The 17634-nt window shown below is 44.6% G+C and overlaps 1 protein-coding gene across 1 annotated transcript in view; it reads right to left on the reverse strand.

The window, feature by feature from the left end:
• Nucleotides 1–17634, reverse strand: part of hdac5 (histone deacetylase 5) — a 54778-nt gene that overhangs the window by 34042 nt on the left and 3102 nt on the right. The window contains exon 2 of the mRNA XM_084571306.1: nucleotides 8452–8621. Within this exon, the coding sequence (XP_084427432.1) occupies nucleotides 8452–8473 (22 nt within the window). The 5' untranslated portion in view covers nucleotides 8474–8621. The remainder of the gene's footprint in view (nucleotides 1–8451; nucleotides 8622–17634) is intronic.

Raw genomic sequence — 17634 nt, forward strand, 5'->3', positions numbered from 1 at the left:
GCGGTTCAGGCTTCTGCGTCAGTTTGACGGCGTAGCTATGGCGACAGCGCAGAACATACGCAAACCCTACACAGAACATACGCAAAACCTACGCAATACCTACGCAATACCTATGCTTTGGTATTTCCGGCTGCTTCTCCATCTCCGCACTTTTCAAATTGATTGTTTCGGATCAACAAAGATGGAACACACCGAGGTAAGGCTAACTGAGGAGGTTCGGAAATACAAATATTGGTAGGACTCGACTTCCGTGAAATTTTGGCGAAAGTTTCAGTTGCCGTAGCTCAGTTGACGGCGTAGCTATGGCGACAGCGCAGAACATACGCAAACCCTACGCAATACCTACGCTTTGGTATTTCCGGCTGCTTCTCCATCTCCGCACTTTTCAAATTGATTGTTTTGGGTCAACAAAGATGGAACACATCGAGGTAAGGCTAACTGAGGAGGTTCGGCGGTACAAACATTGGTAGGATTCGTCTTCGGCGAAATTTTGGCTAAAGTTTCCGTCGCAATTGTGGAAAGTGAAGCAGGAAGTGCTAACGTTTGAATGCTAATTGTGGAAAGTGAAGCAGGAAGTGGAAACAAACATTACCCGACTGGCAAATAAGACACAGCGGCGACTAGCGTTTGGGTGACGTAGGCTACGTACGTAGGTTACGGCACCTATGTCCCGCAGTACTCTTATCTCTTTGACATGGCCTTAAGTGTACCAAGATGGTGGAGACCAAAACGGACCTAAAAATAAGAGTTAACGTTGCATTTACATCATCAGAAGGAACTCTCAATGAACGCTAACGTTGGTCTTAATCTGATGCGAGTCGTGAAATACAACACAAAACACATTCAAGGCTCTGAATTCTGGCGTGGCTTCGGCAGCGAGCAAACCCTGAAACTGCAGCCGAAAAAAAAAAAAAAAAGAAGAAGATTAGAGCGGACCAAGGTCCTGCTTTATACCGGCTAACAGGCTGCTGGCATCAAGCGACACTCAAACCAGCTCACCTCATATATTAACAAACCAGGCTACACTCACACAAACAACCTACACTCTACGCAGACCTCAGCGGCTGACACTGTTATAGCTGTGCTCCCTGCAAAAAGCCCACTGGATGCGTGTACAAGCGTTGCATAAATTACTAATATTTGAAAGTGTTAAGCGAGAAAGGAGACCCCGCAGTGTGCAGAAAACTGTTCTCCCGAGCCCCGTGTTATACGTCTAGTTTAAAATTACTAATAATCTTTAAAAGTACCTTGACCTTTGCAGGAAATCACGAGAGAACAGAATTTATAGAAGAGTGTTTTTTATTTTTTTGGTTAAAGGCTGAAGGATTCCTCTAATGTGTCCTTGCATTTAATCAGTTGAACAAAACTGCACTGTACTGCTTCTTAGTACATGAATACTGTCAATAAATAGATAGACAAGAGCTTTCCTGACAACCAATACAGCTGATATTACAGCTACTGGACATATTTTGAGCATCCATGTAATCCCCTTAACTGCAACAGTTATGTGCTCTACCTGCCCGGTGCAGAACATTTATTCTCAGAGCCTTTTCATGTCTCTTCTACCTGGTTTAAAACAGAATTTCACTTATTTCCGCTGCCGTGTACTCCATTTCTTTAGGACCTTCAGTCTTGCGGCAGCATCCTGCATCATAACTTGTTTTATTTTTTAGGAAACTGGTCAAAGGGAAGTCTCCTATTTCTTTTTGAAGTCGGGTCTACATGCTGAGTAGACCCAAACCGCAGGGCTGTTGCTGGGGTAAAGGCTTTCGGTCTGGTGCAAAGCCTGATGAGCAAACACTTGCCGGATCTCTAGTTGTCAAGTTTTCTTGACAAACTATTTCAATATTTTGCTATTCAATGTGCTGTTAATGCGTTTATTTTCTTATTATTGCGCATTCTCCACATGTAGACTGATGTAGCGCAAATATCGGTACAACATGAAAACCATATGCTCTATTTTTGCATATCTGGGGTATGTTGGTGTGTGTTGGTACTAGCCCCTTTTTTGCAAATTTGTACCATTAACCTGCAACTTGCAACGCACCCCAAAGACACTACTACCAATGAATTGCTTTCTAAGCTGATATAAAGTTGTTTATTCGCAAAAGACATTGGAAATAATGGCATTGTTGGGAAATATAAGTCACACTGAAGCCGAACATGCATGTGATGCCTGTGCAGGACTCTGGAGCGAAGGATTTGGCGGCAACCGAGCGCTAAGGGTTCGAAAGCACCTGGATTTATTCTGCGGGCTTTGCCACAACTCGTGCTGCTTCTGCTGGAGCTGTTGACCGCACTGATAAATGAAACTTCCTGATATTTTCACGATACCACAACGCATCTTCTGGACTTACGTCTCTCCCTGCTCAATCCCAACTCCCGTCCAGCCTACACCTGCTACCCTTCGATCCCATTCCATCCCACAACACGCACAGCTAAAAGCCTCCTTACAAAAGGTACGACATTTTAATCAATCCCATCAAACCACCTCCATGAGCAACACACTCCCCTCCTCCCTGCCTCTCCTATTCCCGAGATGACTCACCGGAGGTGGGCATGGCAGTGCTGGAGCTCCTGTTGCCACTCAGGAGCTCCAGAGGCTGGCGACGGCCGTCTGTGCCGGCAGAGGAAAAACAGGACTCGGTCTCGTAGATGGTCTGCAACATGGCGCACAATCCTGACACCGTGGGATGCAACAGCATGCCAAGACGAGAGCCGGGGCCGCTTTGTTTTGCTGTGAAAACACCAGTCAGTTCTTCTTCTCCTGAGATACCGCCATGGCTTAAGTCAGGGAGTGAGTTGCAGAGGACTGGGAGAGCGAATGTTTTCTGTGCTTCTGTTATAAGATGGCTTTTAAATTGAGTGGAAAAACGTGTAAGCGAAGAACTCCGCTGTGCTTTTTATTGCGTAATCCCGGTCACAGTTTCATTTTCTGTTTTCTTCTGAGCTCCGGGTGTCCCTGGACGTTCGGTTTGTGTTGTGATGATCGGTCACGGACCAAATCCAGGAAGCCTCCTCCCCTCTGTTTTCGGGCTTCAGGAATAAATCAAACCGCACAGAATCAAAGGAAACGGGGAAATACAGCCTTCCCGGGAAATGACCTGAAATGCGACTTGGGCTCAGTTAGCCTCCCTCTCTCTGCTGCATCACCTGGAGTCCTGGTCCGTGCGGTAAAAACACTTTGCCGGATCCTGAAACAAGCAGGCAGCGGCTGGTGTGTTTTTAAGGGTGCAGTTGCAGATAGATGAAAAAAAAAAAAGTTCTTGTCGCTCTGCACGGGCTGTGCGGCTCCAAAAGCCGAGGAGCGATGCGCGGGATCGTTTCAAAAGGCAGAACGGACAACACAACAGAAACACAGAGACGGAGGAGAAGCCGAATTCCCCCGCTCGAGAGCATCAAAGGATCCTCATGCTGTTCTCCTTCTGGACGAGGAGAGGAGAGGAGAGGAGGAGGAGGAAGAGGAGGAGGAGGAGAGGCGAGGACGTAAATAGCTTTGGGAGAGCGCTCCCCGAGGTTCCATGTTTCCAAAATTAGAAACGCTGAGAGAATGACAGAGAGAGAGAGAGTGAGAGAGGGAAAAGGAAGAAGAAAAGGAGGAGATGAAGGCTGGGCTGGAGGAGGAGGAGGAAGAGGAGGAAAGAAAAAAAAACAGCCGGGGATCACACGTCGTCCTCTTATCCCTCGGTTTGAAAACACAGGCACGGAAAAAAAAGGACAGAGGCTGCCGTAAAGTGGAGCCTCCGCTGCCGCTGCTGCTGCTGCTGCTGCTGGTCAGACGACTGAGATTCTCTGTCTGAGAGTCAGCAGCGAGTGTGAGCGTATGTACGCGGGCGTGTGTCTGTGACGCTCTCTGAGCTGCTGAATGAATGTCAAGAGAGAGAGAGAGGGAGAGAGGGAGAGGGATAGGAGACAGAGGGAGGAGGGTGAGGAGAGAGAGCGAGAGAGCGAGAGAGGCTGAAAGTAGATCACTGGGTGGAAAGGAAGTTGGACGGACGAAGAGAAAAAGTCAACAACGGCTCATTTCATTACGCCGAGCGCCACAACACGCGCGGCGGCGGCGGCGGGGAGGAGGAGGAGGTGGACGGGGGAGAACAAGGACGCTCCTTCAACGTCCGTCCGTCCATCCCTCCGCTCACCTTCACACCCGCTGCTGCACGCTTGCACGCTGCAGAAGAAGGAGAAGAAGAAAAGAGAGAGGAGAAGCAAACACTAACACAGGAGATGGGGGCTTGATGGAGGGACTAGTGATGAAAATAGCTTGCCAGGGTGGAGGAGGAGCGAGAGATAAAAATAGACAGAGAGAGAGAGAGAGAGAGAGAGAAAGCAGTAAGCCTACAGCTCTGGGTTGGGTTGGGGTGGTGGCGGGGATGGAGATGGAGATGGGAGGGTGGCGTTCGGTGCTTTCATGTTTTTTTTTCTGCGCCGCACTTCCCAGAGATTGTCTGTCAATCAAAGAGCGTGGGTGGGCGGGGACTAGTGGCTTCATCTTCCTCCTGCCTTGAGTTTCCCTCATTGGTGGAGCTTGTGTCCACTTTTTTTTTTTTTGCCACTGTCGCTGTGACAACAACCTATACGCTCTTGCATGCAACGTAGAATAATGCTACGGCGCAAGTTGTAGCCACGCTAGTCTATGTTTTTTTTTATTTATTTACTTTTTATTATTATTATTATTATTATTATTATTATCTGGTCCAAAAAAACTAAAACATCGCCTTAGCGCCACCAGCAGGTTAAAGTTTGAGTAATTTAACGGTGCAGCTCTGACATTCCCAGATGATAAAACCTACCGGAGCTCGACGGTCCTCTGACTTTTCCTCTAGTGCCACCATGAGGTTAAAACGTGTCATTAAAAATATATGTAATTATGAATAAAAGAAATTGTTTAGAATTTGTTTTAAAGCCATAATCTTTAAGAAGCTGAGGTTATATTGGAATGAATTAGTTGACATTTTCCCAGAATACAACACACACCAATCAGCCACAACATTATGACCACCTACAGGAGACGTGAATAACATCTTGTGACAATTCAGTGTTCTGCTGTGAAACTTTCGGACCTGGCATTCTTTCGTGTGGATGTTACTTACATATGTAGCACCCACCTAGACCAGACTAGACACCCCCACCCCATAGCAATGACACTCCTTGATGGCAGCAGCCATCCCCAGCAGGATGCAACCACAAAAACGCTTTAGGAACAACTCAAAAAAACATGAAGAACAGCACAAGGTGTTGATCTGGCCTTCAAATTCACTAGATCCCAAACTGATCAAGTATCTGTGGGATGATCCGAAACCCACAGGACACAGAGCCACACCCTCCCCCTTCACTACCAACATTCTGTTGCCAGACACCACAGGACACCCTTAGAAGGCCTACGTCCATTTCCTTGGTAAAACCACTTCCTACTTTTACCAAAAGCTGTATTCAAGAGGTTGTGTCGCATATCGGGGTAAAAGTCCCAGAGAACCTGGCAAGGTTGTTTTGGTTTTTTTTAAACCAAAAGCTGCGCTGCTCGCTTCTCTGTCAGTGTGGATATTATTAATTGAAACCGCTGGCTGCTATTTATAGTGATTGTTCAGCTCCTACAGTTCGCTCCTAAGTGAAGCTGCGCTCTAAGTTCCGGCGATTTAACAGAGTATGAAGGGATGTCTCTGTCTGCTGGCGAACCCAGAGCTAAAGGACGTCACGTGATTGACTCTGAAGCGTTTCGTTTTGTCAGATCCAGCAGATGAGCTCAGGACTCGTCTCATTTATTGTATTTATCGGCTTTTTGTTGTTTTGTTTTTAATACCCACACTGACCGCATTCTGCCGTGACGGTCTCCCTTTCCCAGAAATGATGCTTCCTTGAGTGTTTCTTGAATCATTTAATCATCGCTCCCGTCCCACCTCCTCCTCCTCCTCCTCCTCCTCCTCCTCCTCACCACCTTCATCACGCTCATCATCCTCGCCTCCTGAGAAAACAGCTCCGTGTGTCCTCTAGCAGGTTTACCGGCACCTCGGCGTGACTCACAGCTAAAGACTAAACACACGGATATAAGAAGAAAATAAAATGTAAATAGAGGATGTGAGGTGTCCTGTGTGGTTTCACTCTGACTTGAGGCGTCTATTATTGTGAATCTATGATTATTTATTAAAGCCTCGTCCTCTTAAATCATCTATTTAAAATGCCTGGTCGGTGGTGAGGCGACTGACCAGGCAACATGTCGGACATCTCAATGGTCCAACATATTAAACACATGGGATAAAGGTAGGTGTGTGCATGTGTGTGTGTATATATATATATATATATATGTGTGTGTGTGTGTGTGTGTGTGTGTGTGTGTGTGTATATGTGTGCGTACTGCAGTAGCTCAGCGGATGACTCATCTCTGCGTTTCTATTTGAGGCGCATCAACCCCTGGAGTCACACTGCTGTCTGTGTATATGTGTGTGTGTGTGTATTTGTGTATGTGTGTGAGTGTGTGTACTATATCTGTATCCATGACAACCAAATTACAGTCAGTCAACCATTCACAGAGGACCCAAGACAAAGCTGTCAAATAATACCTGGGGAAGGACGTACAGGTGTCCCGACCGTGCGCGACCAAATTAAAACCAGAACGCGGTTAATGTTGAATTTTATGTTAAACGCGGCGGGTTTATATTTACCAGGTGACCAGAGGCTGCAAATGTGCAGACACGACTTTAAAACAACCGGACAGTAGCGCCAGTGTTCGGGCCGTTACAGTGAGTTCTGATCGATTGTCGATTGGTGTTCCTGCGTATGTTTTCCCTAGCATGGCAGCGCCGCTTTCCAGCATAGACTGTATATAAATATGGACGACGTGTCCCCACTTCCTTGCATTGGCGAAACTGACGCTATTTTCCCGGGGATACGGGCGACGCCACACTCTACCTCTACCCGTTACGAGGAAACGTTGGACTAGACACTGTACTTGTTTTTAATTCTCACGGTCTCACGGGAGTGCTTTATGGAGCCGTTAGCATGGCAACTGGCAGTCGCCATTATGTCACATCCTGTTTCTGTAGCATCAAATAACTGAAATGAAACGTATCCAAAAAATTGACACTTGAATATGCAACAGCGTTATGTTAACTACCTAAAATGACAGAAACCGTCCTTAAAAAAAATGATTTGCCATGTATTTTAGTGTTTTAGTTTGGTGCAAGTCCCATCCACTAACATGGAGGGGGTGGAGCTTATGACTTATTCCACAGGCAGCCACTAGGGGGAGCTCTACTTCACTTTTGAGGAGCTGTTCCGACATCCATGGTCTCCACACCTGTACCTGTAGAACTAAACAACTTGGCTTTCCGTTAACGTTATACTCTAAGTAGGTGCAAGCAATGTTTTGCAGTAGGGCTAGGTTTTTAAAAAAAAAAAAAAAAAACTCAAACTATCATTGTTTGAACAATCCTATATTAAATCATTGCTACTGCATCCTCTCGTCACAAATCTTGCTGCAATCCCACGAGGCTGTTTTTTACATGACTGGTTGAGATTTGTCCACCTTTGAGGGAGATTCGAAACATAACAGAAGCTACAGCTGCAGGTCTGAAAGCCGATTTTGTATTGAAAATAGATGCGCCAACTAAAAGTTAAATTCCACAAATGTTCAAAAGCACATAATACTAAAAATCTTCCATGACAAAGCAAAAAATAATTAATTGATTGGGGATTTAAGCATGCTTGAGCTAAACACCCATGACAAAATACTAATGATAGTCACTGATGATCTGTCAGAAACCCATTTTTCCTCCAGTTTCAGAGTTTTGTGTAATTTAGCTGTACTTGGGAGACATGGGAGACACCAGACGCAAATACCAGCCAATCCAACCAGGGAGTAGTAAATACGCTTACACGGACGCTCTGGTGCTGGACCAACAGGCTATAATCAGCTGACAAGCGCAACAACAAACTACAGCACTTATCTGGACTCAGCACCAGATGTCAGAACTTTGACAGACAAAACACAAAGATCATGTGTGTGTCAAGAGCGGTGTCTCATGTTGGCATTGCATAGAGGTACATCCACCAGCCGCAACAGTGCAGTTTCATGTTTCTGGGATAAAGGCTGGTGGTGGATTACTGATGTCCACTGACCAGCCAACCGGTCAGACACCGTTTCATTTGTTCCACCCACAGACCGTAAAAAATATGGACGACATGTCTCCAATTGGTCAAACTGACGCTAAAATTCCAGGCATACGTGCGATGCCGTGGTCATGGCAACTGCTAATAACTTACTAACTTCTCAAAAAGTCCCATCCACTAACATGGAGGGGGTGGAGCCTATTACCTATACTTCTGCTAGCCACCAGGGGGAGCTCTACTTCCTGCAGGCTTCACTTTTGAGGAGCTGTCATGGCGTCCATTTTTTATACAGTCTGTGGTTTCACAGATACAAACCACATTGAGACAGACATCTTCGCAGAGACTTACTTGAGGGGTGTGATGAATTCATGAAGGGTGAGACCGGACTTCCCCTCCCCAAGCCTTCCGCCGTATTTATGTGTGCGTTAAAGTGGGTCCTCGGAGTCGGCCATGTGTTGGAGCACGGACGGCGGACAAGGCGTGGAGGTGAATCGGACTTGTTCTCAATGCGGGATATTCTGCAAAAAAATGAAATTACACTTTAGAGTAGATCAATATATTCATGAGTACTCCAAGCCATGATTTGACAGTGAGAAAGTGAGTTTGTCGCAAATAACTATCTTCCCTGTGACACTTTCACAACCTTCTGACGGCATGTTTCACACGATCGCAACGCAATTTAATTTAAAGCAAAGTTCTGCTGGAAACGTGAAGCACAGCCATATTGATAACTGCTTTAACTTGAACAAGCCTCGGCTGACTAGATAAAATCCACACTGGTGCCATCTGCTTCAACAGTAACGACACATAAAGGACCTTAATTGATTGTCGATCTCGTAATTATGCCGAATCTGAATAATTTCCTCAATTCTTCAAGCAAAAACTTGTACATGAACGTGTAGTTTTAAGTCTTCAAACTTGATTAATTCCAGCAAGTTGTATTTATTAACAATATCTTTGAATAGATAAATTAAGGCAGCCTGTGTAGTAAAGTCTGGTTTTGTCTTCTGACCTTTTGTTTGTTCGCATATTCTTTAGAAATTACATTTGATTTCAGCTGTATTTATTCTTAACGTAAATTATCTATGTTCTGACTCAGCCCCCTTAGTGAAAAAGCTGCAAAATCTGCACCCTGGTGCCTACTGGAGCCTCACCCTGGTCCTCTGGCGCCACCTACTGGTCTCCCGTGTGAACGCAGTGGCCAAGAAACAGGATGTGCACGGAAAAAACATCACACACTGACATCCTGAATTATTGTCTTGAATGAATGTCAAAGGGCCTTCGTGTGTGTGTGTGTGTGTGTGTGTGTGTCTGTGCGTGTGCGACACAGTTGAGGCTCTGGCTACTTAACTGTAATGTGATTTAAAGGAACATGTTTAGCTCCGATTCCCTCCACCCCACCCTATGTTTCCACACTGACACACACACACACAAACTTGTTGGCTGGTTGGTGTGCACATCACACACACACATACACACACAGCAGTAGCAGCAGGTCTGTCTGAGGTCTGCTGGCACTCAGCCCAAACGGTGATCAGAGTCATTTAATGCTCTTAACTGTTGGGGGGGGGGGGGGGGGTGCACCACGCTGTGGGTAGATTCTTCCTCGTCATCCTCATCATGTCACCTTGAGCCTCCATATAACTGCAGCTTAATGATTATAAAATGGCTTATAATGAAGCATTTTTTACATGTGGAGTCAGGTGCACCGCGTGTGCCGTACAATGGTCCTGACAACAGACACGTACACAGGACTGCAGGTGGCCCGCCAGTACGCCGCGCTTAGCATTGAGTCAAATGAACTGCATGTAGGGTAAGATATGTGCACTAAACTGTTTCCTGCTCATGCAAACTGTGGATAAAATGGTCTACATTCATCTTAGTAATCTTTGGGAAATAATAATCACATATTAATAAGTATATAGAATGATATATCCATGTGTTCTAACAAATATTCTGTAACTATGCGGTGGTGGCGCCGTTTCTATAAATCCACAAACCTTGACTTGCACGTATGTCCCGACCTTTCTGACCCACGCAGCCGCAATAACTTATTCATACATTTGGCTTTGGGGGAATTTATTCATCCGGCTCAACAACGCAGTGGGAAGCAGCTACAGAAGAAGTCGGTGGAGCGCAGCTAACAAGCTAAAGCTGACTAAATATTGACCTTGCAATCATCATCTGGACACAGACATGACCTAAAGTACATAATACATACACAGGTAGACGGGCAACTGTGCGCTGACGAGGTATCTTAGAAGGTGATGAAGTCTGGTAAATGCTCACGGCTTACGTCTGCAGCGACACAGACCAAAATATTAGTTAATTAACTTGATAAAGACCTTTTTAAGCATATGACATGTTATTTTTAGGGATGTCCTGATAAAGTTTTTTGGTCCCCGATCTGATAACGATCATTTAATATTCAACATCAACCAATCCGAGTCCCGATCCAATCTTAAATAAAACAAAATTTCCTACCCTGTAGATTCTTAGACTTTTCTTGTATTACGTGTATTTTCTTAGAGAGGGGTAGCTCGTACCTTGGCTACAGGAAGTCCAACAACCCTTTGTTTAATATTTTTCTCCTTGATGCTGTCTTAAGGAAACTTCTCACTTCTTTTAAACCCAATATTTATTCCGTATTTCGTTTTTTTTTGTTGTTATTTTGTGCTTAATGAAGTTGGTAGTACCGAACGACAATCTCCTACTACCATCTCGCCAAACTTCCACATTGCATGATTTACAAATTTCTGTACGACTGGCTTCACTTTCCAAAGTTAAGTTCTTCCACACAGCAGATATGTTAAGTCATGTGATTTTGGTTCTTCTTCTACTTCAGTCAGTCTAGTTTTGATTTTTGGCAGCTTTGACGCTAGGCAACGAACGGGAAATAAGGTGCTTTACAGGGACGTGGTTTTGGTTTATGGCAGACCTAGATTTGATCATTTTAAAAATACCTGGATCGGCCCAGATATCGATTGGGACGTGGCTAGTTATTACTTTTTATAAATTCAGGGCTTGGTATTGTGCACATGGTTTCACCAAAGAGGCGTCCTGGGCAACTTAATGGAACAGAGCTTTTTTGAATATTAGTTGCTACTATGCCTTGCCCATGTCAAAATGTTTGCTGTGATAAAAGGTCTATTACCAAATTGCACTGGTTTTTGTGAAGCTGGACACTTAAAGCCTTCGATAGCAGAGAAATAGCCTTTAGCGTCAAACTATTACTGTGCTGCACCTTCCAGGGCTTAAAAATGGAAATTGCCAAAAACTGCAGTTCCTTGAATGGCCACTTGAGGCTGTATTCGAAAGCAAATCAGAAACACTAAAAAAAAACATGTTTACAGACTAGTACAAAGTCTCATTAGATAATTTCCAAATTCATTATTGTAAAAATCACCCGATTAAATCATATCAAGGCGTAAAGCTATGCATAATTTAGGGCGTGGCCGCTTTGTGAGATGGTCACGTGTTCCTAGCCGCCAATAGCCTAGGTATCACTTACCTGCCTCAGCTCCACTAACACTCCACTTCTTTGCTCATTAGTGAATTAGCCTGGAGTTAAGCGGATACAAGCAAAAAGGCCAGAGTCACCACCAGCTTTTCAGGAAATCTACGAGTGACGGCACGAAGGGTTCAACCAGCACTATATACAGCTACCGGTTGCAACACAGGTGCAGGCGCACGCTAAAGGTGGTAAAAACAAATGTCGATGTAAAGAGGGGAGGTTGACATTTACAGAAAATTTTTAGAGTGTACAGAAATTTAGTTTGAAATTATGCACAGGATTGTCAGCTTTTTGCAAAAAAAAAAAAAAAACAAAACAAAAAAAACAACAACTTACAAACGAACCAAAAATGCTAAATCGGGGTTGTAGAAGTGCAGCGTGTGAATAAGCCACAGGCCGTCACTACAGCAACTGGGCTGGGTGCCGTGGTAATAGTGTCAGGGCCCAGATAATGGGATGAAACACTGCGGGTGTGTGCATGCTTGTGTGTCTCTGAGTGTGTGTCTACTTAGATTATGGTGCTAACTTACTGTGACAGACTAACCTGCTGGCCAACTTCTCCATTAACCTAATGACATGAACACAAACTCATGCAAACGGGTTAGAAAGAAAGAAGGAGAGAAAAAAATAGAGCATGCTCGGAAATGGGACAGAACAAGCTAGCGTAGCTACCGAAGCTAGTTTTGTGTGTCAGTGTTTGCCAAGTATCAAGAAATATAAACGTCTCTATCTCTCTCTCTCTCTCTCTCACTCTTCCTCCCTCTTTCTCTTTCTGCCCGCCGCCACCTCCTCCTCCACCTCCTCCTCCACCTCCTCTTCACGCCATCATTTCCTAAAATACCTGGCCCCTCCCATTCTGGAGAGCAGCAGGAAGTGCTGCCTGGCAACTGGGGAGCTGGCTGCCGTGGTAACGGTTCACCTGAACACCTCTTCCCTAAACAAACAAGCGAGTGTGAGCGCATGTGAGAGGGATACAGAGAGAGAGGGATGATGCAGGGTTTAAGTCATAGCTGATCTCTTGTAGTATGTTTATAGTCTCTTTGTCTTGCATCGGCTAAAGTGAGCATCGGCTAACACGTCCCCTCGCAGATGATCCAAAGCTACCCCTAACCTTGATCTAATCAAAGCTTCAGTCATATCTTCACCTTTACACGCAATGAGTTGTGGTTTTTGTTTCAGATTTAGGTTCCCACAACACGAGTGGACTAAACAAACACACCGAAACTGTTCGACCATGACTGCGTATAACACCCCCCTCCGCAGTAACAGCAGATTCAAGGAGAAAGAAGACAAATACACATATTGCACTACACACACACACACACACACACACACACACTGTAACTGTCCTTTCAGGGGTGACCTTAAGATTGAATATGGAAGATTAGTTTTACGTGGAGCTTCAGAAACTAGTGTTATTTTCTGTCAATACTGTATACGCAGAATAAAATATATGGAAAAGGTTGCACAGCTGAGACAAAAGTTCAGGGTTTCAGACTGCTCCATATGCCGCTGACGTCAGCTTTCTACGGCACAGTGCACCCGCAAAGTCAGACAACACTCTTCTTGGTGAACGTGCCCGTTCCTGCTTGAGTATTATTAACCGCTGAAGGTCCTCTGGTGCACACGCATGACGAAACGAAAAGCTGGCAGTGACCGTAGAGACGTCTTGTTGTTATCTTTGTCATCGTGGATGTTCCTGATCTCAGATTCGAGATTGGACAGGAACATATACGGACAGATTTGAGAGGTTCCAAATTAAGACTGAGAAAATACTTACCCGGTCGCTTTCCCTTCCAGATTAGCAAGAGGATGAGACACCTCTTACCCGCAAAGGCAAAGGCCAGATGCTGATTTTATGGTCTGCAAAATACTTAAGTGCGGTTTACGCCTCTGCGGGACACAGCCGGCGTAACCTACGCACGTAGCCTATGCCAGTACGAGCAATTTATACTTGTGCGATTCATTTTTGTTTCTACTTTCTGCTTCACTTTCAACAATGGCGACTGAAACGTTGGGTTAGGGTTAGGGTTAGGGTTGCGGTAACCTACGTACGTAGCCTACGCCACCCAAACGCTAGTCGGCGTGTCTTTTTTGCCAGTCCGGTAATGTTTGTTTCCACTTCCTGCTTCACTTTCTACAACTGCGACTGAAACTTTCGCCAAAATTTCGCCGAAGACGAGTCCTACAAATGTTTGTATCTCCGAACCTCCTCAGTTAACTTTTCCTCGATGTGTTTCGTCTTTGTTGATCCAAAACATTCGATTCGAAAATAGCGGAGATGGAGAAGCCGCCGGAAATACTAAAGCGGAAATACACTACTACCAAGCTCTTGCGATCTGCGTTGCCGTGGTGCTTAGTTATATTTCTGGGGAGGCGCGTGTCAGGCTACAGCGTTAGGGTCTGGGCTGTCGCCGTAGCTGCGCCATCAAACTGACGCCAGTTGATTCACTTCAACTGGTCAACTCAAACAGCAACTCAGTCCCCTCTTTGTTGTAGTACATCAACCAGTAAGTACAGAGACCCTAAGATGTCTCTCTAGGATAGCTCTGTACAGCTATCAAGTAGTAGTACTACTAATATTTCCAAGGTAAGGGAATCTCAAGCTTAGTTAAAGATAGAACCAAACATAACAGCGCTCAGAATCAAGTCCGGACACATGAGGTGAAAGTCAGTAGCATGATCCGTAAGGCTCTTATGCAACTAATGGACTGACCCTTGACTTCTAAGGTCTGACCAGCTTGCGTTAATAAAAAAAATCACACTGCACAATAAAGCTGCAAATCTCTCATCAGTCCTTCCAGCCACACTGACACCAGCCGGAATGATGGCCCTGCAGGGAGGAGGGGTATGCCCACGTATTAAAAAGGATGCCAGGTTCAAAGATGGCGTCACATTTGCTAGGACACATTTGCGTAGGTCTTCTAGATTTTTGGGGTCCTAGAGTGTTCGTCTATTGGAGCCTACCGACTGCCAGGGTGAAAAAGATATCTTGGTTTTCTAGCGGGCCTAATGGCTTGAAGTATGATGCAATAAGAGCAAATGTAATGCACTAGACAGAAGGAAGGAAAGAGCTGTTAGAGATCGTATCATCCATCTCTCTCTCCACATCTATCTATAGTATCTGACTAAGGTTTAGTGCCACATAAAATGTCAAATTCTGACAGACAGATTTACTGTGATTCATTGCAGCAATTTAAAAAAAGAAAAAGAAATCCATGATCAAAACATCACCTTCCACATCAACACGCACTGTGACTGAACATTTGCCGACCTCGCAGCAAGAATTAGACGTTCTAACGTCAAAATTCACAGCACTGAGAGTTGACAAAAATAAGACGATGGCTATAAATCCTCACCTGCACGTCATTAAATTAGTTCATCCCGTCCAAAATAGTGTATTCCCAAAACGTCCTGATGTCACGCAACAGATTTTGAGCTATGACAATTATTTGAAAAACATTATTTGACTGAACAGGCCAAGAGTTGCATTTGACTTGAGCTGAGTGACCACATGAACCGAATACACCAAACTTCTTTAGTCTGTTTATGGCAATTTATGTAAATTTCAATCCACTCTTGTGAAGGTGGAAGTCAGGTGTCTGTGGCACTTATTCTCAAGTCAAGTGTTTTCGAACCAGTGCAAAATAAAAAAAGTTGCAGTGAGACAACTTACGGGTATCAATCAAAATTCAAACTGTCAAAACGAATTACAATTTTGCCGCAGGACAATATGACAACCGATGCAGTCACACAAGTGTGTGTGGTTTAAGCCACTTGTAGGGATGAAGAGTTCGGTCCAAGTACTCATGGGTCGGAATATCAACATGTTAGCAGGCATTGTGGCCGGTGTGATCCCATTGCGCCCATGGTCTCATATATTAATGTTTGAAAAATGCTACAAACTCTGCATCAGTCCACAAGCATAAGTCTTCTGTAAATACACCGATCAGCGACAACATTGAAACTACTGACGAGAGAAGTGAATAACATTGACCATCTTGTGACAATTCAGTGTTCTGCTGGGAAACTTTTGGACCTGGCATTCTTGTGGATGTTACATAGACATAGCACCCACCTAGACCAGACCAGGCACCCTTACCCTGTAGCAATAACACTTCTTGATGGTAGCAGCCATCCCAAGCAGGGTGCTACCACAAAAACGCTTTAGGAACAACTAAAAAAAAACATGAAGAAAAGCACAAGGTGTTTCCCTGGCCTCCAAATTCCCTCGATCCCAAACTGATCAAGCATCTGTGGGATGATGCAAAGAGGCCCCTCCCCTCAACCCACAGAACCCAAAGGCCCCCACTAACAACATTCTGTTGCCAGACACCACAGGACACCCTCAGAAGGCCCATGTCCATTCTCTGATGAGTCACAAAAGTTCTGGAGGCATAAGGGAGACCTACACAGTATTAGGAAGGTGGGTATAATGTTATCCCTGATCGCTGTATAGGTATATTTATTTAGTGCTATTCAGGCCCGGCTATGTTACTCTTTGGAAATCCCACCTATGTTTCATCTGTTGGCTCCCAAAATTAAACAGCTGTCCACGCAAATGCCAAACTTCCAGCATAAACACAACGTCCACAGCAGCACTCTGAAAGTTTACACTGCCACGGCTGCAGCCCTGACCATCATCGACAAAGCTTTCTAAACAACGCTGAACAACTCCTGATATCCTGCTTCCTTGGGAAAAGTTGGCAAAAAGTTACAGCATTTGCTGAGATAATTCACAAATTCCCAAAATCAGGGATGGCTAATTTTAGAAAGTTACAGTCCTAGCTTTTGATGCGTCACCTGTGCGCAACTTGACTCACTGCTCTTAGCTCCTTAGCTTCTGACTGGAGGCTGTTTTTCCTGTGCCAACCACGAGTAAGAGAGACAGCCAGTCATTGGGTTGACGCACACTGAAAAAATCCACCGCAATTAACAGGAAACCATCATCACGGTGCAATTTTTATAAAATAACTACATAAAGGACCCATTCAAGGGGTTTAAATCCCATTAAACCAAGGAAACAAGCTGACAATAGTACTATTTAAACAGTACCAGTATTGATACTGACCAGTCCTAACAATATCACCACCAAACCTCCAACAAGGATGGAAGGAAGCAGGATTTTTTTTCTTGATTTTCATGAAAATGTGTGCTGGTTGATGAAGAATGTAATCGTGTTAATGTGTATACAGTCTTCATGAAAATTTTCAAAGCTTGCGCATCTAGAAAAATCAGCTGAAACAAAGTTTGTGTTAAATAGTCGAAAAGGGAAAATTGTCCACTGTCCGATTTTCCCCTAGATTTCGGTCTTGGAGCATAACCTCCAAAAGAGGCAACTTGGATGAATAGTGAAATTTCTTGTCGTCTCGTACTTCCATTGGCAAGTAAATGTTGGCTACTGGTCCTCAACTAACCATCAATAAGATATCTTGTCTCCTCTGCTAGCTCTAGGCTCATACTGTAAATCCAGTTTGTTGCATATTAGCCACACACGCACTAAACAGCAACGTCACGTCATGCATACCCTCTTTAAAAAAAAGGTTCTAGACAGTCATCTGTAACGAAGGGTGACGTAGTCAAGTTGCAGGTTGGGCTTTTTATTTTCGGCTACATTTCATGTGCGGCGAGATTCAGTAAAATACTTGACAGCCTCGAGGCACTTAGCACGGATAGTAGCTTCTTCACTGGTAGCCATTGGGAAGCAAACATTGGCTTCTAGTCATCAACTAACCGCGAATAAGATATCTTGTGCCTTCATTTAGCTTTAGGCTTGTAGTTTGCTGCATGTCAGCCATTCATGCACGAGCAAAACATATATATATTTCCACATACGGCAACATCACATGCATAGGGTATGCATGTGATGTTACTCTTAAGAGTTGTAGCAAAGGGTGACATAGTCAGGCTGCCAATTTTGCTTGTTTTTTGCCAGACTACTGTCTTCATTTGCAGTAAAACGCTTGACAGACTCAAGATTAGTCAGCGCACTTGTGTGTCAGGTTCCTCATGTTGTA

Source organism: Chelon labrosus (assembly GCF_963514085.1).
Source record: "Chelon labrosus genome assembly, chromosome: 21".
NCBI classification, from domain to species: domain Eukaryota; kingdom Metazoa; phylum Chordata; class Actinopteri; order Mugiliformes; family Mugilidae; genus Chelon; species Chelon labrosus.